The sequence below is a fragment of the Malaclemys terrapin genome, chromosome 1 (assembly GCF_027887155.1).
Source record: "Malaclemys terrapin pileata isolate rMalTer1 chromosome 1, rMalTer1.hap1, whole genome shotgun sequence".
Taxonomy (NCBI): Eukaryota; Metazoa; Chordata; order Testudines; family Emydidae; genus Malaclemys; species Malaclemys terrapin.
Window position 1 is genome coordinate 333182513 of NC_071505.1, and position 25395 is coordinate 333207907.

The 25395-nt window shown below is 43.6% G+C and overlaps 1 protein-coding gene across 2 annotated transcripts in view; it reads left to right on the forward strand.

Moving 5' to 3' along the window:
• The window catches only part of PRCP (prolylcarboxypeptidase), a 60890-nt gene that overhangs the window by 22918 nt on the left and 12577 nt on the right, over positions 1 to 25395 (forward strand). For both annotated transcript variants that reach the window (XM_054015766.1, XM_054015765.1), the window contains exons 2-6: positions 14639 to 14779; positions 16457 to 16558; positions 16992 to 17173; positions 20659 to 20816; positions 22376 to 22548. In XM_054015766.1, coding sequence (XP_053871741.1) covers positions 14639 to 14779; positions 16457 to 16558; positions 16992 to 17173; positions 20659 to 20816; positions 22376 to 22548 — 756 coding nt within the window. The remainder of the gene's footprint in view (positions 1 to 14638; positions 14780 to 16456; positions 16559 to 16991; positions 17174 to 20658; positions 20817 to 22375; positions 22549 to 25395) is intronic.

Sequence of the window (25395 nt, forward strand, 5' to 3'; positions counted from 1 at the left end):
GCACAAACCTGTCCATTGATGGAAGATGGATGTGGTGGGGAGTGCTGTGAAGGGAGTGAGAGGGTATGTCTGTGCTGCGGCTTGTCAGCTGACTTGGGCTTGCGGGGATCGGGCTGCTGGGCTGTAAAATTGCAGTGGAGGTGTTTGGGTTCAGGCTGGCACCTGCACTCTCAAACTCCATGAGGGTATTTTATTGCAGTGTAGACACACCCAGAGTGTGATCTTACTGTGATTTCCACAGGGTTTTTTCCTTAAATAATTAAAACTCAATTTTATTCTGACACTGCCTTACGTGGCATGGATATCTGTGCTTTTAATCAGACAGCCGAGGCTGTTTCAAAGGAGCAGGGAGTTTTTGTCAAAGCGTGTAACCAAGATTGTCTTTCACTTCCCGAAGACCTTCACTGTGTTGCCATTTAAATTTTAACTGTTTATTTTGATTTTATATAAAAATAGCCCTGCATTATGTTCTGCTCACTGGGTGACTTGTTTTTAACAGAGGCTAACGTGGATAGCATTTGCTGCTTTCCTACAGTTTCTTCTGGGTATCTGAATTTTTCAGCCTGTTGTTTTCCAGCCAGTTTGTCTAAGCTGTGACACAGGACAATAGCAGAGTTCCTCTCCAAGATTTCCCTTTTGAGTGTTTCTAATCACAAATGAGACAAATGGGCACTAGAAGCGGGTGATTCATTTAAACAACGACCGCCTATTCAGAACAAGTATCAAGGCTCCGACAAAATAAAACAAGCCCTAGTGAAGCAAGTGAAAGTATAATAACTTGCTCTTATCCGCGAAGAAGACCCACTAGCAGTCTGCTTACAATGGTACAGTCACAGTTGAAGAGGTGCTTCCTCGCTGAGTCCCTGTTCTCAGGGTTTTCTGAAAAAATTGGGTTGTAAATTCCCATGCCTCTCCTGTATTAGAGTAACCACTGGGGTAAATGAATACTGGCCCCTGCCATATGACAAGGTATTAACCCTGTCTTGGGTCAAGGAGCTGGGCCAGGAAGTACAGTCATATCTTAACAGCTCTCCTGTATGTCATGCTATTATAGACTGATTTCCTTTTGGCACTTCATAAAATGATTTAATTTCCGAATCTAACCTTTGAAAATTAAGGTCTTATTTAAGACTCTATCTTATCCTTATTGCCATAAGGGCCCGCAGAACTAGGCACAAACACAATAGGAGTCGAGCCTTCTAGACTGTTTTTAAAAAATTGAAGCTGAGAGGAGGAAATTGAACACTAAAACCACTGAGATTTTACGAACTTTTTTAAACCAAAAAATGAAAGGCAAATGCAGTTATTTATCATAACTACTTTGCACTTATTTAGCACTTTAACATTAGCTAATTGTCCTTGAGTATTTCAAGGTTATTAGAAAAGTTCATGATGCAGTGCAGTAAGAGATGGAAATATATCCCAGTTCACCCCTTCTGATAAATGGCACCCGACTTTTCTCATTCAAACAGATCATACTTGGTATTTAGCGATGTTATTTAATCAATAGCATCTTCTACAAGTATCAGCGTTCTGAAAAGAATACAACAAACACCCATTGGAAAAAAAAATTTGGTGCACAAGTTGAAGCCCACTAACTTAAAATGGAAAATTAACTCAAAAAGCAGCGTTTCAGTATTGCCAGCTCTTGTGATTTTTTTTATCGTGACTCTAGCATTTTTGGGGTGTTTCATTACCTGTCTCAGGAAGATGTGTTCACATGTGGCCAACTCATGAATTTGTCCTTATTCAGCATGGCCACCATCTCATATTATTACCAATGGGTCACGTCACCACTTCCCTAAAGTCTATCTCAGCAGTTCTCAAACTGTGAGTCGGGACCCCAAAGTGGGTCGCAACCCCCTTTGAATGGGGTCACCAGGGCTGGTATAGACTTGCTGGGGCCCAGGGCTGAAGCCCGAGTGCCACTGCCCCGGGCCAAAGCCGAAGGGCTTCGGCCCTGGGTGGTGGGGCTCAGGTTGCAGGTCTCCTGCCTGCTAAAGCCCCACCTGAAGCCCCTTGAGCTTCAGCTTTGGCCCCACCTGCTTTGGCCCCCCAACCTGGGGCAGAGGGGCTGGGGTGGGCTCAGGCTTCGGTCCCCCCTGCAGAGGTCGTGATGTAATTTTTGTTGTCAGAAGGGGGTCGCGGTGCAATGAATTTTGAGAACCCCACGTCTATCTGCATCTGGAAGTGAGGCTGCCCCTAATAAAGTCCCACAGTTTGGCAGCCACTTTGCCCATGGGCATGGCTTCAGTCTGGTTCAGGGGGCTGAGCGGGACACAGGGACTGGGAGGAGTAGCCAGCAGAGACTCTGTGCAAGGTAGATGGGGGAAGAATGAGTGGAGCAGGAGATCTATTTAGGGGTTCAGGGGAATGTGGAGGCAGTAGGGAGGTTGAGTATGCAGAGGACAATGTAAGAGTGGGGGAGGAGGGATAGCTCAGTGGTTTGAGCATTGGCCTGCTAAACCGAGGGTTTTGAGTTCAATCCTTGAGGGGGCCACTTAAGGATCTGGGGCAAAATCAGTACTTGGTCCTGCTAGTGAAGGCAGGGGGCTGGACTTGATGACCTTTCAGGGTCCCTTCCAGTTCTATGAGATAGGTATATCTCCATATATTTAGTGGGAGATGGTGGGGATAGAATGGAAACTCCCTCTGTTTGGGGGTAGGTGGGTGAGTAAGTGGGAGACCCCTCTGAGTAGCCAGGGAAGGGCAGTGTTGCCAATTCTCATGAATTGATCTCCAGTCCCAGGATTTTGGAGCCCACCTGGGGAGCTGTCATGATGACACAAGAGGTTCCCATGATTCAATCCTATGATTTTCAGAGCTTGGCACATGGGCAGAACTCTGTGGAAGAGCCTTGGGGCTGAGGACACAGACCTGCCCTGCCTTCATGTGTGGCCCCGTAGCAGAGAGAGGGTCCTAGGGTAGCAGGAGGAAGGGGAGTGGGGAGCCGGGACAGTAATGCTGCTGCATAGAGATGCCCCAGGGTAGCTGGAGGTAGAGAAGTGTTGCTGCTGCATCAAGACTGTGCTTGAGGAAATGGATGGCATTTCCCATCTTCGGGGTGAGGAGAGGGTAAAGGGGCTCCAACTGAGCAGTTAGGGAGAGAGGGGTTTGTGTACATTAAAGGTTGATATTTCAACCTGACATTCTCTCACGTGCACACTCATTGGCAGGGGAATAGAAGGGAGTTAAAAAGTCAAAAACAGATTAAAACCGTTTGATTATTTTTTCAAATGATGGTTTTTGATCTTGAGGTTGGCAGTACTGAAGTTTTAGGGGTAGATTTAAACAAAACCAAATTGGCACTGAGAAGGGAGAGAATTTCACCAAACCATGGGAGACACAAGGTGGTGCTTGATCCTTTATATGAACAAGAATGAAAGTATAAGCAATCTCAAAATGGAAATACAGAGTGAAATCCTAGCTATTGTAATATAAAAGCTTGATTTCTACCTAGCTTTTATTCCCTTTCCTTCTTCCTCCCTTCATAAATGGTAAATTGCATTTTATTTTGTAAACTACTGGTGTGTCTTGTTGGCATAGACTTGGGGATGGTATTTATTATTTGTATTATGGTGGTACCCAGAAGCTCTAAACAAGAGTGGGGCTGAGTTGGGCTTGATGCTGTACATATGCATCTCTACTCTGAAGAATTTATGGCAGTGGTCCCCAAACTGTGGAACCCACCTGCTGGAGGGATGCAGAGGAACATTGGGGGGAGGGCCACACCGGGCCTGGGCCAGCTCCCACAAGGGAGCAGGGGGGGGAGCACCCCCAGCCCCACTCTGCCTCCAGACCCACTCCTGCCACCGGCTCCCACTCCACTCCTGGCCTGGGCGGGGGTGGGCACGGACACATTCTATTACTGGTAAGGGGGCGGCACAAGAGGAAGTTTAGGGACTACTGGTTTATGATCTACAGAGACAGGACAAGCAAAAACTGGGTAGGGAAAACAGGCACAGAAAAGCAAAATAACTTGCCTGAGGTCACACTGCAGGTCAATAGCAGAGCTAGGAATAGAATCCAGGTCCCGCAAGTCAGAGGCAGGCCAACGACCACACTGCTTCTCAAAGCAGGAGGATATCCTCTGTCCTTCCTGTGTCTGTCCACAGTGAGGAAATAATTCAGACAGGATGAGCACTTGGAGGGTGTCTTTCTTTTATTTAAGTTCTTTTTTGGCTGTTCGCCAATGGAATCACTAAAGTAAACTCAGTTGCAAATGAAATATCCAACTACGTAAAACAAAGCTGTTATTGCATAGAGGAATTCTGAAATATAAGCCATCACAGCAACGCTTTAGAGTCCTTCCAGAATCTCCAGGGGGTAAATAACATTGCAGTTTATACAGTAAAAAATGGGTATAATCTCCTCTGGAGGAGAGAACTGAGGTCCTGACTTTGTGGTCATTAAAGTTCAGAAACCCCATTTCATTAGAGAAAGGTTCTTAGTCCTGATGCTCTGTCCTGTTCCATATAGGTTGTTATACTATGTTTATCACAGCAGTATGTGATTGCCTTCCTGTAGTGCATTAAGCAATGTGACTAACATCTGCCACTTGTTTGTTCTCTCATCCTCTCCCTGGAGGAGGTGTGTGTGTGTGTGGGGGTGAAGTATGGCAAATGGAGTATTTTGGTTTGGATAGCAACATGCGTATAATAAGGCAAGGTCAAGGAACTGTGCCTTGCACTTAGAGTGGAAGGTGGTGAGGTTTGTGATGGTCTGTAGTTACTGGGGGGTTTCATTACGCAGTTTCTGACCAGCCCCCAAATAGGCTCTCACTCTTGCACAGGTGAGCGTTTACTCTTATTGTAGAAAGTTCCATTGTGCCTAAGAAGTGAAGTTCTTGACTTCGGTCTTCACCCCGGCACCTTAGCTGATCTTTTAGATCAGAGATTGGCAACCTTTGGCACGCAGCCCGTCAGGGAAATCCGCTAGCGGGCCGGGCCGGTTTGTTTATCTGCAGCATCTGCAGGTTTGTCCGATCGTAGCTCCCACTGTCCGCAGTTCGCCGCTCCAGGCCAATGGGGGCTGCAGGAAGTGGCGGCCAGCACATCCCTCGGCCCGCTCCGCTTCCCGCAGCCCCCATTGACCTGGAATGGTGAACTGCGGCCAGTGGGAGCTGCGATCAGCCGAACCTGCGGACACTGCAGATAAACAAACCGGCCCGGCCCGCTAGCGGCTTTCCCTGACGGGCTGCGTGCCAAAGGTTGCCGATCCCTGGTTTAGATACTCAAATTGGATATAAGCTAGGGTAATTATATTCTGTCTACCTACATTTTCATCTGGCGATTTCAAGTGGATACAGTCCTAAACTGTTTCCGTGCATTGTTAAATAGTTGCAGTGCTCCATCTGGAGGTGGCTGCCTTTCAGCTATAGGTGAAGTGTATATTTATATAGCTTTTGCCAAGTGCTGTGTGTCCTTCTGGATCAAAGGCGCTATGTAAACAATAAGATAATAAATATGTTATAATACAAGGATTTTGAAAATTCCTGACTTGAAATAGGGTGTCAATTCTCCTTCTTCTGAGATGTTGTTCATCATTGTGACTTTCCAAAGAACACAGTAGCAAGGGAGTTAACTTTTTACATATTTACATGTCAAACTTTATATATTTGTTCATAAACGCCTGCTATATAACTTTCTTACATCCCAGGTGTTAACACTCGTTTCAGAAGTGTAAATTCAGTGTTGTGGGTTACCATGGCTATAGGTAAATGCTGAAGTCACACATGGATTACTCCAAAACGGTAAAATAGAATGCTGTTCTGAAGGTCTGGCTTGTACCACTACTGTTGATGACTAGGCTTGTTTCTAACCAAGTTCTCTTACGTTACATACACTCAGTAGAAACTTAAATTTTAAGCCTATGTAGCCACTCAGGATGAATGTCTTCATACATGTGCATTTAGTAGTAATATCCCTTCTGATCGCTATATTGTAATTATGGGTTGACTATCAATATAAAATCCTTACATACACAAATACACAGTGTAAGATAATATAGACCATCTCTAGATCAGCGTTACAGATAACACTTTAGATGATGATTAAAATTAAAATTCTGCTGTATTCATTTCTGTATCATTGCTGCTGTTTTATTCCTTTGTGTTCCACACTGATAGGACAACAAAAGTGAGTTTTTTTTTTTTTCCTCTCATCATTTTCACTTTTAGATTTCCATGCACTAAGTGCAGTGTTGTTCTTTGGGCTGATAAAACTACAAAGGAAAACCTGTTTTCCTTCCATTGGAAAAAAATTCACACTAAATTTTTTTGTAAAATCTGACCAAAAAAAAAACACCTTAGTTGACAGGATCTGTAAATGTTTAAGCTGTGCCTTCCCTTCTAACCCTCTGTTGTCTGTCTATCTTGTTTAACTTTCAGGGATCTTTGGGTTGATTTACCTATTCTCATCCTAAAAGTGGATTTAAAAAGAAGTGTGCAAAATCTGAGTTGTTTTAAATTCTTTGAGTAAATCTTGACTTTAGCTTTTGACAGTTCGTTGTCTTCAGTAAGCCTGTTCGAAATGGATTATGTAATAGCTCCCTCTGGTGTTCTCAGATTTTTTGCCCCCCTTTTGGATCTAAATTCTTCACTTCTCTAATTATCTTAGCTCTTGATCTCGCACTCTTTTAATAGATTCCAAGGCCAGAAGGAACCATTGTGATCATCTAGTCTGACCTCTGTACTAGAGGTCATAGAACTTCCCCAGAAGAATTCCTGGAGTATATCTTTTAGAAAAATATACAAACTTGATTTAAACTTTGTCAGTGATGGCGAATCCACCACAACCCTTGGTAAATTGTCCCAGCGGTTAATTATCCTCACTGTTTAAAAAACTTATGCCTTATTTCCAGTCTGGATTTATCTCATTTCAACTTCTAGCTGTTAGATTGTTACCCCTTTCTCTGGTCGATTGAAGAGCCCATTATTAAATATTTGTTCCCCATTAGGTACTTATAGATTGCAATCAAGTTACCCCTTAACCATCTCTTAGTGAAGATAAATAGATAAAGGAAGCTCAATCTATTTATTTTATCACTGAGGCAGGCTTTCTAATCCTTTAATCATTCTCAAGGCTCTTGGCTGAACCCTCTAAAATTTATCAACATCCTTCTTGAATTGTGGGCACCAGAAATGGACACAGTATTCCAGCAGCAGTTGCACCAGTGCCAAATACAGAGGCAATATAACCTCTCTGCTTCTACTTGAGGTTCCCCTGTTTATGCATCCAAGGATTGCATTGGCCTTTTTGGCCACAGCTGATTATCCTGCATGACCTCCAGATCTTTTTCACAGTCACTGCATCCCAAGCTACAGTCCTGTCTCTTGTAAGTATGGCTTATATTCTTTGTTCCTAAATGTATACTTTACATTTAGCCATATTAAAACGCATTGTTTGTTTGCGCCCAGTTTACCAAGCGATCCAGATTGTTCTGTATCCCATTAATTACCACGCCCCCATTTTTTGGTGTCACTGCAAACTTTATCAGTGATGATTTTATGTTTTCTTCCAAGTCATTGATAAAAATGTTAAATAGCATAGGGTCCAGAACAGTTCCCCACAGGAGCCACTAGCAACACACCTACTTGCTGCTGTTTCCCTGTTTGCAGTTACCTATCCGTTAGCCAGCTTTTAATTCATTTAATTTTGAGACCTATCAGTTAGCCAGCTTTTAATTCATTTAATCTGTGCCATGTTCATCTTATCTTGTTCTAGTTTCTTAATCAAAGTGTTGTGCAGTATCAATTCAAAAGCCTTACAGAAATCTAAGTATATTTCATCACCGCTATTACCTTTATCAACCCAATTTGTACTATAATAAGAAAAAAATCAAGTTAGTTTGACAGGATCAGTTTTCCATAAACTCATGTTTATTCGCATTAATTATATTACCCTCCTTCAATGCACCATAAATCAAGTCCCATATCAGCTGTTCTGTTATCTTGCTTTGAATCTATGCCAGACTGACAGGCCTATAATTACCCCGATCATCTTGTTTACTCTTTTTAAATATTGGCACAACATTAGCTCTCTTCCAGACTTCTGGAACTTCCCTAATGTTCCAAGACTTATTGAAAATCAATGTTAACAGTCCAGCAAGGTCGTCATCCATCTCTTTTAAAATTCTTGAGTGCAAGTTACCTAGACCTGCTGATTTAAAAATGTCTAACTTTAGTAACTGCCGTTTAACATTCTCCTGAGGTACTAGAGATTCTTGTCTCAGTATCCTAATCATCCACCTATAGAATCTCACTCTGTCAGGAAGGGGAGAGAGAAGTTTTGTGGAAACCGATTTCTCAGTGGATCTCAAAATGGATTTTCTGTTACTGCCAGCAGAGTATTCCGTATAGTAGACTATATTATTCTAATACTTCGTGGAAACTACTTATTAAATATGTTCCCTCTAAGCCTGCTTAAATCCCCTCCCCAAAATCTGTACACTTCTAAACTGAGTTTTTTCTGCTGCTGAGTCTGTTCTTGATTCATAGGAATCACTTTCCAACTACAGCGCTAAGTTTTATTACATGTAAAATAATGGCACTGCAAAAAGTAGCAAGTCAAATATCTGTATACAATGACATAATCTATTGTCATAATTTGTTAGGGCTGCAACCCAACAAAGCCATTAAATGCATGCTTAACTTCAAGCATTCATGTAGTCGCATTGACTGCAATGGGACAACTCATGCTTAAAGTTAAGCACATGCATAAATAGTTAACTAGATTAGGGACCAAATTAGTTGTCTAATTTATGTGGGGGCTCCTAGCTGTGGATCAGGGCCCTGTAGTGTAAGGTGTTGAACAAAAAAGATGGTCCCTGCCTCAGAGTTCACAATCTAAGTATAAGACAAGAGACAACAGGTAGGTCCAACAGACAAGGACAGCACTGGTCTGGATGATCAGAGCACAGCAGCTGCCCAACCGCTGTTAAGTTTTTGGTAGGTGTGACAGCAGAGGAGGTGGGAGGCTGGTTCAGCTGCTACATCTGTTTAGTCCTTGGCCCTTCCACTAAGCCTCAACAATTAAAGCCTAATCGGATGGAAATTCGTGTGATGTAGACAGGTGGCCAATAGGAACTGGATTGATTAATTTAATAGACAACTCATTTTGCCAGGGCCAAACAGCATCAGTTGGCAATAACTCACAAATAGGTCTGCTCTGACTGTGCTCAAGTCTGGTGGCTGGCCCCTTGGGGACTTTTGCCAAATGGGCCAAGAAAAGCATGACTAGCTCCCTAGTGTCCCTCCATTCCCATCTTCACAGAGTGAGAACTTGGAACAACAGAGAATCTTGTCCTTCATTCTTACTTTGTTTTTTTATGTTCAAGTTTTGTCGAACTAAGCAAGTGTTACACAACTGATAATGAACAGCAGCAACAATACCAAGAAAAACTGATATCCCTCTTAAAGTTAAATGAGTGATACCGTAGTTAAAATGTTTCATGTTTCTAAAGCTAGAAAACTTTGGTCAACCAATACAAGTTCTGTTCAGACTGGTACGAATTTTCATAGCACTGGTTCTGGACCAGAGATCCCTGTGGTCCCTCACAACCTGGGATATATTTCATCTGGTCACATTTGACTCCCATTGCCAGTTTGCTAAACCATCTGACATTCACACTTACCTTCTCAAGAAGCTTAAAGATAAGCTTCCTTGGTGTAGCTTTCTGATATTTACATTCATGAACGCTGAATGGCTCAGACTTATCCTAAAGTTATGTCTGATCTTCTTTGTTAGACACCAAGACTAATCATATGAGATAATGACCCCAAACTGAAACTATGGTTTTGGCAGCTGCTTGTCTTCCAAACAAACAAATTGAGATTAAATACCAGAACTAAAACTATTCACAAAGGGTGCAGGGAAAAATATATACATCAAGGGAAGCAAAAGGTTCGAATACTTGACCACTTCTGATTTTATTTGACCAATGGTTAACCAGTCAATTGGCCAGTTATTTTTGGACCAGTCAAAACCCTAAATCTAGTTCATAAACTCTCAGGCAAGGACCTTGTCTCCGTTTTCCATGTCTATAAGTAAAATGCACACATATGGCATTATATGAATAGCAGAATGGGCCTGAGGCACATTGGCTCTAAACTTCCTCTATGTTCAATGCTGCTAAGGCCCATCTCTAATAACAGCACCCCCCAAAAGTGAGTGCGGCAAAAGACTTTTTGCAAACTTGTTAGGTTTTGAAAATAAACCATTTTAAAATCTTCTTTTTTTTAGTTCAAATCCTGATCTTGGGCCCAAGCAAAGCCTGGGGTCTTATCCCATTCCCTGTTCGTACGTACCAACCTTTTAAACAGCTTGCACACAAGGCCATGCAGTTTGCTATCTTGACTGGAATATCTGGGTTCTGGTAGTCCGGAATTAGGCTCATCATTTGAGCTGCATGGGGAAGTTTGCACAGCAGCTGCTCGTGCTACACATGGCTTGATCTAGTGCTCAGATGCCTCGCTTCCGTGAGCACTAAATCCGCTTGCAAATGTTTTCAGAACAAAGGCCATGTTAAGAGCCCAGGTTTTATTGGGCACATGAGGGACTGTAGAGGCTGTATGTTAATGACAGAAGGCAGCAGGCACAGATGTTCGTTCCAGCAGATGTCAGGCTTCTACCAGCAGCACGCCGTAAGCTACTGCCAATGTCCTTGTTCTACTGGTCCAGTAGGGAGACTGACAGAGAGAGATGAAGCAAAGATGCTGCTCTCTCCTAGAATAATTCAGAGTGATCCAGTTACAGGCTACCCTCACTCCCAGGGCGGAAGCACCAAGCACTGGTTTCTAAAGCAAAAGTGATGATGCTTTAGGACTTGGCTATGACTGGAAATTCACTGAAACAGCTACTCCAGAATAGTTATCTTGAGATAAGCCCCCATGTGGACACTCTTATACCAAAATAAGGATGTCCACATAAGGAGATATTCCAGGATAGCTATTTTGGTAAACTTCCCAGCAGGGGTGGTGCCAGCCTGGGGGCGAGGGGGTTGAGGTGGGCTGGACCAAAAATTGGGGGAGGGGCTGCGCTATACACCTTGTGGGCATATATGGGAGCACCGAGGCTCCCCCCGTCCCCACGCTAGGCCTGGGGAGAGCATAAGGGCTTGGCCCCTCGCAGCCTTCACCCCGGAGCCACCCTGGGCTCCGGACCTGGGGCTCGAGGTAAGCCCCGCACACCTCACGTTGCCCGCTGCCCTGATGTACAGCTTGGCTCAGTTCCTGGCAGCCCTCGGACAGACATGGCGGTGGGACTGGACCCCTCACAATGTCTAATGGCCCCTGCCTGCCCTGCTCGCAGCAGCAGCATCCCCTGTGCTCCCAATCATGTGCTGCTTCATCATGTGCCCGTCTCCTCTTTGCAGGGTGCCTGTCCATCTGGAACTCATCCCTTCACCCACATTCCCTCTGTTTGGGGCTCTCCGCCCCTCGTCTGTGCCCCCCATTCCCTTAACTATGCCTCCCTCCCCTGTCGGTGATCCCTGCTCCCCTCTGCATCCTCTCCTCCCCTCAAGTCTCACTCCCCTATGGATCCTCCCCTTCTGTGAGCCCCTCCTGTGTGCATGCTCCCTCCCTCCCCCTAGGTGATTCCCCTCCCCATGCATGTTCCCCTTCCTTGTTCTGTGACCCCCCTCCCCTAGCCAAGCCCTGCTTCTTCCCTCTGTGATCCTCCCCTCCCTTATGCATGCTCCTCCCCGTCTCTCTCCCTGCATGCTCCCTCCCCTCCCATTTGTTATTTCCAGGCCCCGACCCATTCCTTGTGCTCAATATGTCTCCCTTCTCCGCTGCTGCTGCTGGCAGTGGCACTGCCTTCAGAGCATCACCTCTGCTTCCCAGTGTAGACAGGCTCTCCAAAGGGTGGGGGGAAGGATATATATAAACGTTTGTGTGTGTAAAGTAGCATAAATGAAGGCTGAAAATTTCACCTCTGTAATCCAGGGTAAATTTTCAACATTATAAATAGGGCTCTACCAAATTCAGGGTCCATTTTGGTCAATTTCATGGTCATAGGTTTTTAAAAATTTAAATCTGAAATTTCATGGTGTTGTAATTGTAGAGATCGTGACCCAAAAAGGAGTTGTGTGTGTGGGGTGGTGTCACAAGGTTAGTGTGTGTGTGTGTGGGGGGGGGGGGGGGAGTGTTGCAATACTGTTACCCTTAATTCTGCACTGCTGCTGACGGCGCTGCCTTTGGAGCTGGGCAGCTGGAGAGCGGTGGCTACTGGCAGGTGCCCAGCTCTGAAGGCAGAGCCGCTGCCAGCAGCAGTGCAGAAGTAAGGCTGGCATAGTATGGTATTGTCACCCTTACTTCTGCGCTGCTGCCTGCAGAGCTGGGCACCCAGTCAACAGCCGCCCCTCTCCAGCTGCCCAGCTCTGAAGGCAGCACAGAAGTAAGGGTTGTAATACTGTGACCCCCCCCCCCCCCCAAATAACCTTGCAACTCCCTGCAACTCTCTTTTGGGTCAGGATCCCCAATTTGAGAAATGCTGGTCTCCTCTGTGAAATCTGTATAGTATAGGGTAAAAGCACACAAGACCAGATTTCACGGGGAGACCATGATTTCACGGTCCAAGATGTATTTTTCATAGATGTGAATTTGGTTGGGCCCCAGTTATAAAGCTAATACTACTGCTGTTTTATGTAGAAAAACATCTGCTCACCCCGTGGAAAATTTTGATGAAAATTGGAGGAAAAATGTTTTATTGAAAACATTCAGTGGAAAACTCTTAATCAGAAATGAAAACATTACCATTTTTCAGCTGTAAACTGTTGAAAACCAAAAATATTTTAGCTAGGAAAACTTCAGTTTTGGGTTTTCAGTATTCCATCAAATATGTTCTAGGAAACATAATTCCTTGAAAATTTTCCATTTAGTTTAAAAAACTACTTTTGTATTTTTCCCCGCCACACCTCTCCAAAAAAACCTGTCAGAAAACTTTAGAACAGCGCTGCCATTTACCCCCTCACTCTTCTGCCTTCCACCTTGCCCCATTTGTTTATTTCATACAGCTCTTCTGTCTTGCCATTACCAAGATGTGACCCTAACAGCATCCCAGTGCAAGAGGGCAAGGGGTTTACTGGTATCTGGAAGTGAGTTTCTGCTGGCCTGACCAGTGTACCCCAATTTATTAATGTCATAAATTGTATCTGATAGGTGTCACGTAAGGTATCATTGAAAAACGAATAACGTGCTGATCATTAATAGTCTTCCCTGAGGTAGGTACAGTAAATGCCCAAGGGACCATACAAATAATGAAGGAAATGCAGAACTAAAATATGTTTACCAGACAAGTCTGGGGACTGGGTAAACTGGTTTCTCCCAGACAAAGGACAAGCCAGCATCTCCAGCCAGGTGTCATCAGTTGATTAGTATCACATCAGGAGGCCATTCATTTGCATTGGAGAGGGCAGGAACAGATTGATATACATTTTAGCAAATATCATCAGGAAAGAAACTAGCATGGAACTTCCTTTATCACCAGACCCCATGTCTCCTTCCTCACGGCTTGAATGAACTCTATTTTGGGGAGTAACCTTCAGAAGAATCCATTTCAAAGTTTCACTATCTTCGGGGAGAGATCTTGACTGGGTGGGGGAGTCCGCCATCTTGCTCTTTGGGCGTGCGGTAAGAATCTTACTTTGAATCAAGACTGTAGTTTTGTTAAGTCTTAGTCTCTAGAAAGCATTTTTCATCTTTATTTGCTTGTAACTATTTCTAACTGTATTCTTTATACTTGAACTCACTTAAAATCCTACCTCCTTTTGTTAATAAACTTGTTTTACTTTTAATCTAAACCAACCCAGTGCTCTGTTTGAATTAAAGTGATACGCTGTGAATTTCCGCTCTTTAGAGGAACGAACAAACCTTATTATCCAGGAGAGGGCTGGACATTACAGAGCACGTGGTTTTGGGAAATCTTGGGACTGGGAGTGTCTGAGTCATTAGACTAATAATAACCATCTAATTAGCCACTAGGCTAATAGATACCAGAGTGTGGCTGGGGTGTAACAAGCAGATGGCTGGAATCAGAGTGCTGAGCCAGAGTTGCTTAATACACAGATGCTCAGTGCGTGCTTGTCTGCTGGGTGTTGCTGTCCAGGCTGTGAGCCACAGCAGCAGAGCATTTAAGGCACCTAGGGTGACGGCAGGCTGTGACGCAACCACTCACTGGTTTGGATTGCACCCCAGAACATGACACAAGTCTGTAAGCAATATGGGACAAAGACTTTATTTTTACTACGTTTGGAGAGCATCTAGCAAATGGGGTTCTGATCCCTGATGCAGGTCTTCTAGATGCTACTGCAATATCAATAGTATGGGAGGCCTGAACTCTTGGAGAGCATCGCCTTTAAATAGGATGCCATTAAACTGCATATATCTTTTGTAACTGAGATTAAATTTCACTTCCGCCTTGAGGGTACAGCCTTCATCCAACCCTGGCTAACTGTCTCTTGGAGAGGAAAAACTTTAAATCAATTTCAGTGTATTAGAGCCAAAGATTCTTGGGTTTGTTTAAGTTTTTCAGTCTTGGTGAATCTCATCTTGAATGTCAACACTTTTACTCCTTGATCCTATTAGACCTTTCTGAAGCTATTTGATTGTTTGTTTGTTTTCTGTTCATTCCCACAGATTGATCATTTTGGATTTGATCAAGATCTTACATTCCAACAGCGGTACCTAGTAGCAGATCAGCATTGGAGAAAAGACAATGGATCGATTCTCTTCTACACTGGCAATGAAGGCGATATCACCTGGTTTTGCAATAATACCGTGTGTATAAAATAGATTTTTGTTCTCTAATATTCCTCTTACTTTTACAATGTGGCGTATTAGTGGGAGACAGACTCGGAATACATATTTTAAAATCCAAGTCTGCAATAATTTTGATTAAAATAATAGTGTTCCTTGAGGAACAGTGAGCTAAAAGAATAAACAAAATAAAGGAGTTTAGGGCCTGATTCAAAGCCCATTGAGGTAAATGCAAAAGGGTTGTCAATCAGGCCTTGAGAGGAAGGATGATATTGTGGTTGAGACACTGGACTGGTTATCAGGAGATTTTGGTAAGTCACCTCACATCATGTTGCTTTAGATTCCCCATCTGTAAAATGGAGTTGAGTCTAGATTCATTATTCTTTTTGAGGTGGTCTGATAGTAAGTTGATGATCACCATAGGAAAGTCTATTATACATAATATTAATAACTAAACATCTGTGCCATCACACAGACGTGGTAGTTGGGCCAAGTAATCCTCCGTCAGGGCACTCCATACAAGCAATGAAATTGTTGCATATAAATTAGCTTTAGAATTAGACTGGTGATTGTGATATCAGAGGTAACTCAACCAATGTCTAGGACTGTCACCATGGGATAGATACATGCCTTGCTGCTGCATGGATATAATTCCTCAAGTCAAAATGGCTGAGAATTTAAAAAATGGGATGGTAACAGATTTCAAATCCCAGTGGTGATAGAACCTGGAGATGTTCTGAACAAAAAGAGCTTTCAATCATGCTTCTGGCTATTTCCATCACTTCACACTGACTCAACAGATAATCTAAACTTCATACTGCTATACCTCAGAGTATCATTCTTGGAATCTTATTATATAGATTATAGACAGGGCTTCTGTTTTTCAGGGTTTATTTTTTAGCAATTTTTGAGTTTTACATAGATATCCAAAAATCGGGTGAGGTGGAGGGTTGGGGACCTTCTCTTTGTATATACTGCAATATATACCTTACTCATTACAGTCATATATGCTTTAGCATGCAGCAGCTGGGACTACACAGATGAATTAATGCACAACTTGTGACTGTGCTTTAGAAATCACACCCCCATAGTATGCATTACTACTCCATGTAGACAAGCCCCCTAGATACAAGTGACCAGTTCCAGTGTTATTCTAGTGTTTCCCGGATGAACACTGATTTCAGGGGGTTATTTATGTCAGGGATGTCGTATTGGTTTTTATCAGTTAAAACCGAAATCAGAAGCCCTATTTATATAGTGTTTGCCGCAAAATGACGTTCATGTCACCTGTAACTTAATCAGAATCCTGAGATGTGTATATCTTTATTCATAGATTTCCCATGAGCCACGTCCCTTTTGCTACAGCAAATATGGCAGCATTGCCTAAACTGGCTCTGGCACAATATTGGTGTATAGCACTTTCCCTCACCTGATATGTTTCTCTTTTTGTGTACCTACTGGCCCCATGCAGAATTTTGGCCCTGTGAATATTTTCAGTGATTTACTAAGCCTCCATTACATGCTGTACCTGTCTAGTTCGCTTTACTTTTACTATCCTTAGACAATAGTTGAGTGACTAGTTACTGTGTCAGTGGCATCTTCCCTCTTGAAGAGTATGAATTTAATGGGTATATTTAAATGAAAGTACATAATAATTCAGTGTCTGCTCATTGTTTTAAACATCCCTTTTCCTCCCAGGGTTTTATGTGGGAAGTGGCAGAAGAGCTTAATGCCATGTTAATATTTGCTGAACACAGATACTACGGAGAATCCTTGCCCTTCGGAAATAAGTCTTACAGCGTAAGTGCCTTTTCCCACTCTGATCACCCACTGGTTTCAAGGCAGTTGAGAAGAATTGGCTGCGTCCTTTCTCCTTAAAATTCTTTTATGCTAGTGTAAATCCTCCTGGCTTGACTCGTGTGAGTAACCCTGTTGACTACATAGTAACTACTTGCATGAGTAAGGTGAGTAGGATTTGGCTCCATGTTTACTAGTATGTATGGTGTGTGGCAGGAGAGTCACATTTTCTATAACTATTGATTCTATACAGTAGCTTTCCAAAGCCTCTAGGGATTTCTAGAATTACAAGCTACACTTGCAGAGATCAATTCAACTGTTGCCCAAATGTAGCCACCTCTGGTGTGGTCCTCAGCAGCTCACAAATTACAAAGGGAAAAACAAAGATTGGTGTTTGAAAATCTGTCCCATACTATATAATATGTTCTTGTTTCAGGATTCCAAACACTTGAATTACTTGACGTCGGAACAAGCTCTGGCAGACTTTGCGATACTAATTCAGCACTTAAAGGAGACAATTCCAGGAGCCCTAAATGCCCCTGTGATTGCCATAGGGGGTTCCTATGGAGGGATGCTTGCAGCCTGGTTTAGAATGAAATACCCTCATGTGGTGGTTGGGTAAGTGCAGTTGCTGTGCTTAAACACAGATCAGTAATGACACATAAAAAATGACCTGGAAATAGAGGGATTTGTTAGAAAGACCTAATCCTTCTTTGCATTTATAATTTGCATTTATAGCTATGAATATTGTGGAGGCACTCTTGAAAGCTCAGAGTTAAGATTGTGTTAAATTTTTCATCTAAAACAGGGATTCAACCTCTTACTTTATTCTTCAGCCAATAACAATCTCTTCTGAAATGTACAGAACACAATCTAGCAGTTGGTAGATATAGGCACCCTTCAGTCTCGAGAGGCCATGGGTATGCGCCCCTGAGTGGTAACGAATTTACTCAGTTGGTTTTATGGCAGCTGCGGCTGTGGCTGAAGAGACCCACTCGAGAGACAATCTCTGCTGCATCTCTCACATTTAAAGATGATGTTTCGACCCTTTGGGCTCTGCCTTCTGTGAGCTCTTTTCTCCTCTGCTAGACTGGACTGCTTCCTCTCGTAACTACGGTGACCTTTAAGCTCTTATTTCCAAAGGCTGTGGTCTTGAGTGTGATCTTCCCAGTGATCCACATCCAAGTCTGTTTCTTTTGAGTCTCGCTTGCACACATCCTTGAAATGCAATTGTGGGCGCCCTTTGGGTCTTTTTCCAGATGCCAATTCACCGTAGAGGATGTCCTTTGGGATGTGCCCATCATTCATTTGGCACATGTGCCCAAGCCAGTGGAGGTGTCTTTGTTTGAGGGAGTGTTTGCATGCTGGGTATGCCGGTCCATTTGAGCATCTCAGTGTTGGTGAGACTGTCCCTCCAGGAGATTCCAAAGATTCGAGGAAGGGCAATACATACCGGTATGAAAGCTGGCAGCTAGTGTTGACTTTTTTCTGAGGATTTTCAAGTAAACCTGTTAATTAAGTTATAATTACTTTAAAATGATCCCTTTTAAGAAAGTTGACTTTTTGAGTCTTCTGATTTTTTTTCAGGCTCCATTGTCCTTAAAAGTTGCAGATGGCAGATAAGATTTTTGTCTCTCTCTGGGGCGAGGTAACTTTTAAAATTTATTAACAAAAAGAAAAAAGTGATTGGGATTTTTGGCAAAACCCAAAACTCTTACTCAGTGAATATCTGACCAGTGCCAATATGTTTTACAATGGCTATTTTTGTTCCTTGACGCAGCAAATGTAGTTGCGCGTGGGACTCTCCTCACCCCTCAAGGCTTAAAGTGCAGGCAAGCTTTCCCTCTGCTGGCTAGGGAAGAACTTCATATGGGACAGGCCAAGTTCAGGACACTTCACTTGGCTGCCCTGTTTTTTCTGAAGGTCAGGTAGGGAGAAGAGCAAAGAGTCGCATTGGACTGAAAACTCAACACCTCTGTTTACATTCCTCTTCTCATCATGAGGAAAGAGAGAGGCTCCAGGATAAACTATGGTGTTGGAGGGTAAGGTTTCCCACAATGCCATTGTGAACATAAGCTCTCTTCTTGGTATCTAGAAGTAAGAGAAGCTCCTCTATATGCCCTCCAAATGCTTGAGCCAACCTTACCACCCTCCAGGAAACATGCAAGGGAGTTAGTAGAGTTGTTTGTAACTTACGTGGTCTTTGTCTCAGCAAGCAGACGGCCCAGCTGTCCCAAGAGTTGACTACTGGATGCTGTCTTTCCTTAGACAGCTTCACAGTTCATCATAGGAAGGTTCTTTTGGTGACTTTGCTTTGCAGCGTCTGACGCTCTCCTGCTACAGAGCCAGCATCCATAGCCTTCTGTGGCTTTTATGACCTAGGCAGCCACTGCTATTTTGTATTGTATCAGAGCCTATATAGGATTACTGTATAGCTGTTGGGAAAGGATTGTCTTGTGGTTATGGCACTGGCCTGTGACTTGGGAGCTCTGGGTTCAGTTCCCAGTTCCATAGTAGACTTTCCATGTAACCTTGGGCAAGTCACTTAGCCTCTCTGTGTCCCAGAGTCCCATCTGTAAAATAGGGATAATAATTCTGCCACCCTTTGTCTGCCTTGTTTATTTAGATGGTAAGGTCTCTGTGGCACAGACTGTCGCTTTAGTGTGTGTGTGTATGTATGTGTGTATATATATATAAGTGCCTAGTAAACTGGGTCTGATCTCAGTTGGGGTCTCTAGACACTACTGTACAAATAAACACAAACGTGGACTAAGAGCCTGCAAAATTTTTAAAAATGTTTGAACTAGCATCTTATTCATAGATTCTAGGACTGGAAGGGACCTCAAGAGGTCATAGAGTCCAGTCCCCTGCCCTCATGGCAGGACCAAATACTGTCTAGACCATCCCTGATAGACATTTATCTAACCTACTCTTAAATATTTCCAGAGATGGAGATTCCACAACCTCCCTAGGCAATTTATTCCAGTGTTTAACCACCCTGACAGTTAGGAACTTTTTCCTAATGTCCAACCTAGACCTCCCTTGCTGCAGTTTAAGCCCATTGCTTCTTGTTCTATCCTTAGAGGCTAAGATGAACAAGTTTTCTCCCTCCTCCTTATGACACCCTTTTAGAGACCTGAAAACTGCTATCATGTCCCCTCTCAGCCTTCTCTTTTCCAAACTAAACAAACCCAATTCTTTCAGCTTTCCTTCATAGGTCATGTTCTCTAGACCTTTAATCATTCTTGTTGCTCCTCTCTGGACCCTATCCAGTTTCTCCACATCTTTCTTGAAATGCGGTGCCCAGAACTGGACACTATACTCCGATTGAGGCCTAACCAGCGCAGAGTAGAGCAGAAGAATGACTTCTCGTGTCTTGCTCACAACACATCTGTTAATGCATCCCAGAATCATGTTTGCTTTTTTTGCAACAGCATCACACTGTTGACTCATATTTAGCTTGTGGTCCACTATAACCCCTAGATCCCTTTCTGCCGTACTCCTTCCTAGACCGTCTCTTCCCATTCTGTATGTGTGAAACTGATTGTTCCTTCCTAAGTGGAGCACTTTGCTTTTGTCTTTGTTAAACTTCATCCTGTTTACCTCAGACCATTTCTCCAATATGTCCAGATCATTTTGAATTATGACCCTATCTTCCAAAGCAGTTGCAACCACCTTCCCAGTGTTTGCAGACGATTTCTTTAATTACTTGCTCCATTATCTTCCCTGGCACAGAAGTTAAACTAACTGATTTGTAGTTTCCTGGGTTGTTTTTATTTCCCTTTTTATAGATAGGCATTATATTAGTCTTCTGGAATCTCTCCTGTCTCCCATGATTTTCCAAAAATAATCTGACATGGCTAAAACTTCCACTTGCTTTGCACTCCATCTTGTGGAATATTTTTGCAAATGTACGTATTGTTCATGTAATTCTCAGTCAAGAATGTCACAGATGAATTATAAGCACCTATTTTTAGAAGCTTTTAATTAGAAGACAGCAGCGGTGAGGAAAGTGTTGCCATGAGGACAGAGATACATGTTTTTAGAGGTGCTAGATGCACATGTTTCACCAAACAATCTTGTCTTTCTGTCTCCATCTACAGAGCTCTTGCAGCCTCTGCCCCAATCTGGCAGTTTGAGGATTTGGTACCCTGTGGCACTTTCTACAGTATAGTGACAAATGATTTCAAAAAGAGCGGGCAGTGCTGCTCAGAGAGCATCCTGAATTCCTGGGGGGCCATTAACCGCATCTCCTCCACAGGTAGGAAGTTGGCAAGACCTTTCAGAAATCATGTTTTTTGAAGGATCACAAAGTTCAAGCAATTTGCCTAAAGAGAATCATTGTAAATTTGAAATTGCGTAAAGTGTGAGTGATTGTCGCATATGTATCATTAATTTTTTTTAACCTAGCCTTCATCAGCTGTTATGGATTAGCTTTTATATTTAAAAAATGAACTTTTTAAAATGAGACCATTTGGAGTTGACTGTGAAGGTGGAATCGGACACAGGTAGACGATGCTATCATACCACATAGAAACAGGAGACATTTGTTTAAGTAAACAACTACAGACCCAACCCCCCCCCCCCACACACACACGCCAGATTTCCACGCTGTTTGAGTTCTAGCTTTGTCTACCTTGTTTTCCAGGGCCACACCTTGCAATGGCCTAACATAATCCATGACACATCTGCATGCTCAGTACTGTAGCTAGTTTTTCAAAGTAAATAACTAGGTTGTTTAAAATGACTAAAAAATAGCAGACCTTAGTCTAGATCTAGAGAGTTATGCTATTTCCTCTATCTGGAATGGGTAAAAGAATAGAGGTTAGCTACCACTGAAATGCTATTTCTGAAGTCTACTAGTATCAATCTTTCAGAAGGGAAAGGTAACTTAAAAATAGACCTTGCTGCTGGCATAGCATATGGTTTGTACAAGTTTTATAGAGTGGTTTAAAATCCAGGTCCAAACCTCCCTGACCACCAGGAAAACTTCAGATCTGGAGTTGGCTCCAGATCATAACTTAAGGAATCGCTATCACGTTCCAGCGCGGTACAAACTAGGAAGGAAAGCAACATCCTTAATTTCATGAGGAAAGGTGAAGGGAAGAGGATGGGAGAGCAGACCTTAAAGCTAGTCTATTTTTAAGCTAGGTTAAAAACAAAAACAAACAGGAAAGGAGGAAGGGAAAATCTTAATTGGCCATTGCACTATTTATCATTTAGCACTAGGGTGGAGAGATCAGAAGGGATTGCAGCCTACCTAGAGCACAGGGATTTTAAAATTTATTTTCCTGTTCTAGTTCAGGACCTCACTAGAGAAACCAGTATTATAAATTAGTCTGTAAAAATGGGAAACTGAGTCCGAGGGATTCTTAACCAGTCAAAACAAGGGAGAGAAGGGCAAGCAGAGTCCTGTGAGTTATCTAGTGACAGCTCTCGTACGTTCAGTCGGTACGTTCGATGTTTCCTTTCAGAAAAGAAAGGCTTGCTCTGTGGTGTTCACTATGTTAATATGTCAGACACCATATTCTCCAAACACCAGCCAGATTTACATTAACCTAATGTGCCTGATATGCACTATCCACATACCTCCGAGTAGTCCATTCACTGAAATACTCGCTGGACCAGATTCTGCTCTCAGGAATGCTTGTGTACACGTGAAGAAACTTCATTGGCTTAATTACACCGAGGGAAGGGAAAAGGGTAAGAGAGAAGCTGCAGTAACAGGGGCATGTTTTGGGCCCTCACTATCCATAGCCTTTATGATGTATGACTGACTCCAGGGACATTAACCACTAATTTGTATGTCTTCTTGCTTAGATGAAGGTTTGAAGTGGCTTTCCAGCGCATTTCACTTATGCAGACCATTAAAAAGCAAGCAAGATGCTGCTGTGTTGAAAGCTTGGCTAAGTGAAACATGGGTAAATTTGGCAATGGTGAACTATCCCTATAAAGCTGATTTCTTACAGCCCCTGCCAGCTTGGCCCATTCAGGTAAATGAGCGTCTACATCTTCTATAACTGATTCAGCTTTAGGCTGGGACACGCTGATTTACTGCAAATTGCTGCTTTTAAAATTTAAAGAAAACCCACATGATCTAGGACAGAGATGGGCAAACTACAGCCCACGGGCCGAAGCCGGCCCGCTAGCCATTTTATTCCAGACCTTGAGCTCCAGCCGGGGAGCAGGGTCAGGGGTCGTGCCATGCAGCTCCCGGAAGCAGCGGCATGGCCCCCACTCTGGCTCCTATGTGTAGGGGCAGTCAGTGGCCTCCACTCTGCACGCTGTCCCTGCCACAAGCGCCGCCCCTGCAGCTCCCATTGGCCGGGAACCACAGCCAATGGGAGCTGCAGTAACGGTGCCTGCGGATGGGGCAGTGTGCAGAGCCGCTTGAGGTAAGCGCCGCCGGGAGCTTGCACCCCAGAGCTCTGCTTTGCCAAGGGATCATGTAAAAATGGCTCTTTCTGGCTCACCAGATCTGCTGCCTGTGTGTATCGGAGTCGCAGCTGCTTGATTTTAGTGTCAAAAATATGTTTAATTCCTTTTTACTCATGTTGGCTCTGTAGAGCCAATCCTCCACCCCAAACATTTTTTTTCTCTTTCATCATCTTGTTGGAAAGTCGCTATCGGTCTTTACTTCCCCTCGGCTCTCCTCCTTATTCATACCTTCATCTGCTATGATCTCAGCTGTTGCCTTTCCCTCTTATGATCTTTCCAAATCCCTCTGGTCTTCAGAGGCCCAAAGTGCTAGAACTAGACTGTTTTTGCAGCTGTGTTCTGACCTCCTGGCTGCAGCTCTCCACATCCACTCCCTTATTTGCCAGCCTACTTATTTGGAATGCTTCTTGCCTCTGAGCCACTTCTTCTTGGTCTTGCCTGCCTCTACTCTGTTAACCCCGCAATGAATTCCTCTGAGTCACTTTGAGCTACTATGAATTACCAATGAAGTACAGTAGGTAAAATTAAAAGAAATAAAGTCAATACCAGTGTTATCCTCCATTAAACCTAAATTCTGAACAGACAAACTGTTGATCTCCTTTAGTCAGCAGACTTGGTTTTATATGCCACATAAGGGATTGATCCTGCTGGAAAAATCTTGCTAATGTGGGTAGTGTGGTTTATTTGAATGGGACTAGTTACACACCCAAGCACTTCTGCTCATACGGAGTAGTCCCTTAGGAATGGTCCCTTGGATTTGAGCATGAGGTACTACTCTGGGTGAGCAAGGAAAGCAGAATCTGGAGATGAGTAAGGGATTTGCTGAATTGTGCTTCAGTGTTGTTTTCTTGTCATGTCCTCGCACTGTGTATTGTCATGTTGTGTGCATAGGTGGGCCTGACTTGCTCTGGCTTGTTAACAAAAGCTGAAACATGCATACAGAAATAACCATAGACTTGACTGGTGGAAGGAAAAAGAAAGGAAAGCGGGGGAGAATGGAAATTTACCTGTCCTTTGCTGCTCTCCCATCAGCATAAATACCCTCAGTTCGATTTCAGTCTCTTATCTGTCTAAATGCAGCTTGAAGGATGCACATTACAGCCTCACTCCCATCCCTGAATTTGCTGTTCTGTTACTGATAGATGGAGCTCAAAGGTTTGAGTGAGCCACAGTGGCTCAGTAAGATATGAAATAGCAAACCCTTCCTTCTGTTTGTCTTGGCGCTTCTAATGTATGCGGCCTCTCTGGGTGGTTTAAGCTGTTTAGGTACCTTCTATGAAATGTGAGTTCTAATGACAAAACTAATGTGATTAGCTGAGTGAGAGTGAGAAGGGTATTGAGAGCTTAGGGGAAGAAAACTGTTAGAATAGCTGAATGTGCTGCATAATCCTTTCTCTAGTGTGCCCTCTGAGAAGCGATTGGTCTCTCAGCTTCCACCCCGGTGCTTGATCTACAGAAGTAGGGCTGTCTGCAGCTCTTTAGCCTCTCATCTTTACCTTCTGCAGTGCACCAGGGCACTAGTGAGTGAGCTTTCAGCGCCTTTAACTGCTCAGGGGCAGAGCTGGTTAGTGAACCTAGTCAGTGCTTCATTTGTAATGAAAGAGCTGCCGGGGCTCAAGCAATTAGGTGCTGGGTCTCAAGCAACTTTTTTACATTCATAACTGATGCAGCAAGCCCAGAGGTGCCGGGGCTATGAACTGCCAAGCCTAGCGGTGCCGGGGCTCAGCCCTGGCAAGCCCTGGCACAAACTAAGCACTGAAACTAGCCAAGGCAGAAAGCTCTCTTAATAATGATGGCAGACGAGTTGGTGACTTACACTTAGGCCTTGTCTTTACTAGTATGTTCTTGCCTCCTATTAGCTAACACAAGGTAAAGTCCTAGTGACGAAGGGGGAGTTAGCAGGCCAAGGTTAACTTGTGTTAACACTGCTATGGGGCAGCCTGGAGTTGCTCACTCATGTTAAAACTATGAACTGCCTGAGTTCGCAGGTCACAGACAACTCTAGGCTCCCCCATAGCCCCTACTTCAACCTGCTAACTTGTGCTAAAACTGGTAACTACCTCTTCTTCAGTAGGATTTTACCTTGTATTAGGCACTCTGTTAGCTAACAGGAGGAAAGAACACCTCTTTACTCCTAGTGAAGGCATACCCTTACTGAACGTTATGCCCAGCCCAAAGTGAGCTGTATTCTGCTGAGCACCAGCCACTCCCTTCAGCTTCAGGGGGAGTTACAGGTACTCTCCATACCCTGCAGGGGGCTGGATTGCACACCTCTGCCCCCCATAAGTCTGTGGGAAGAGGCTAAGGGGAGAGGAAAGTTACACAAATAACCCCTCCCAGAGTTTCTTCCTGATTATCTTTTCATGGGGACGGGATTTGCACACTGCCCCCTCCCTCCATGG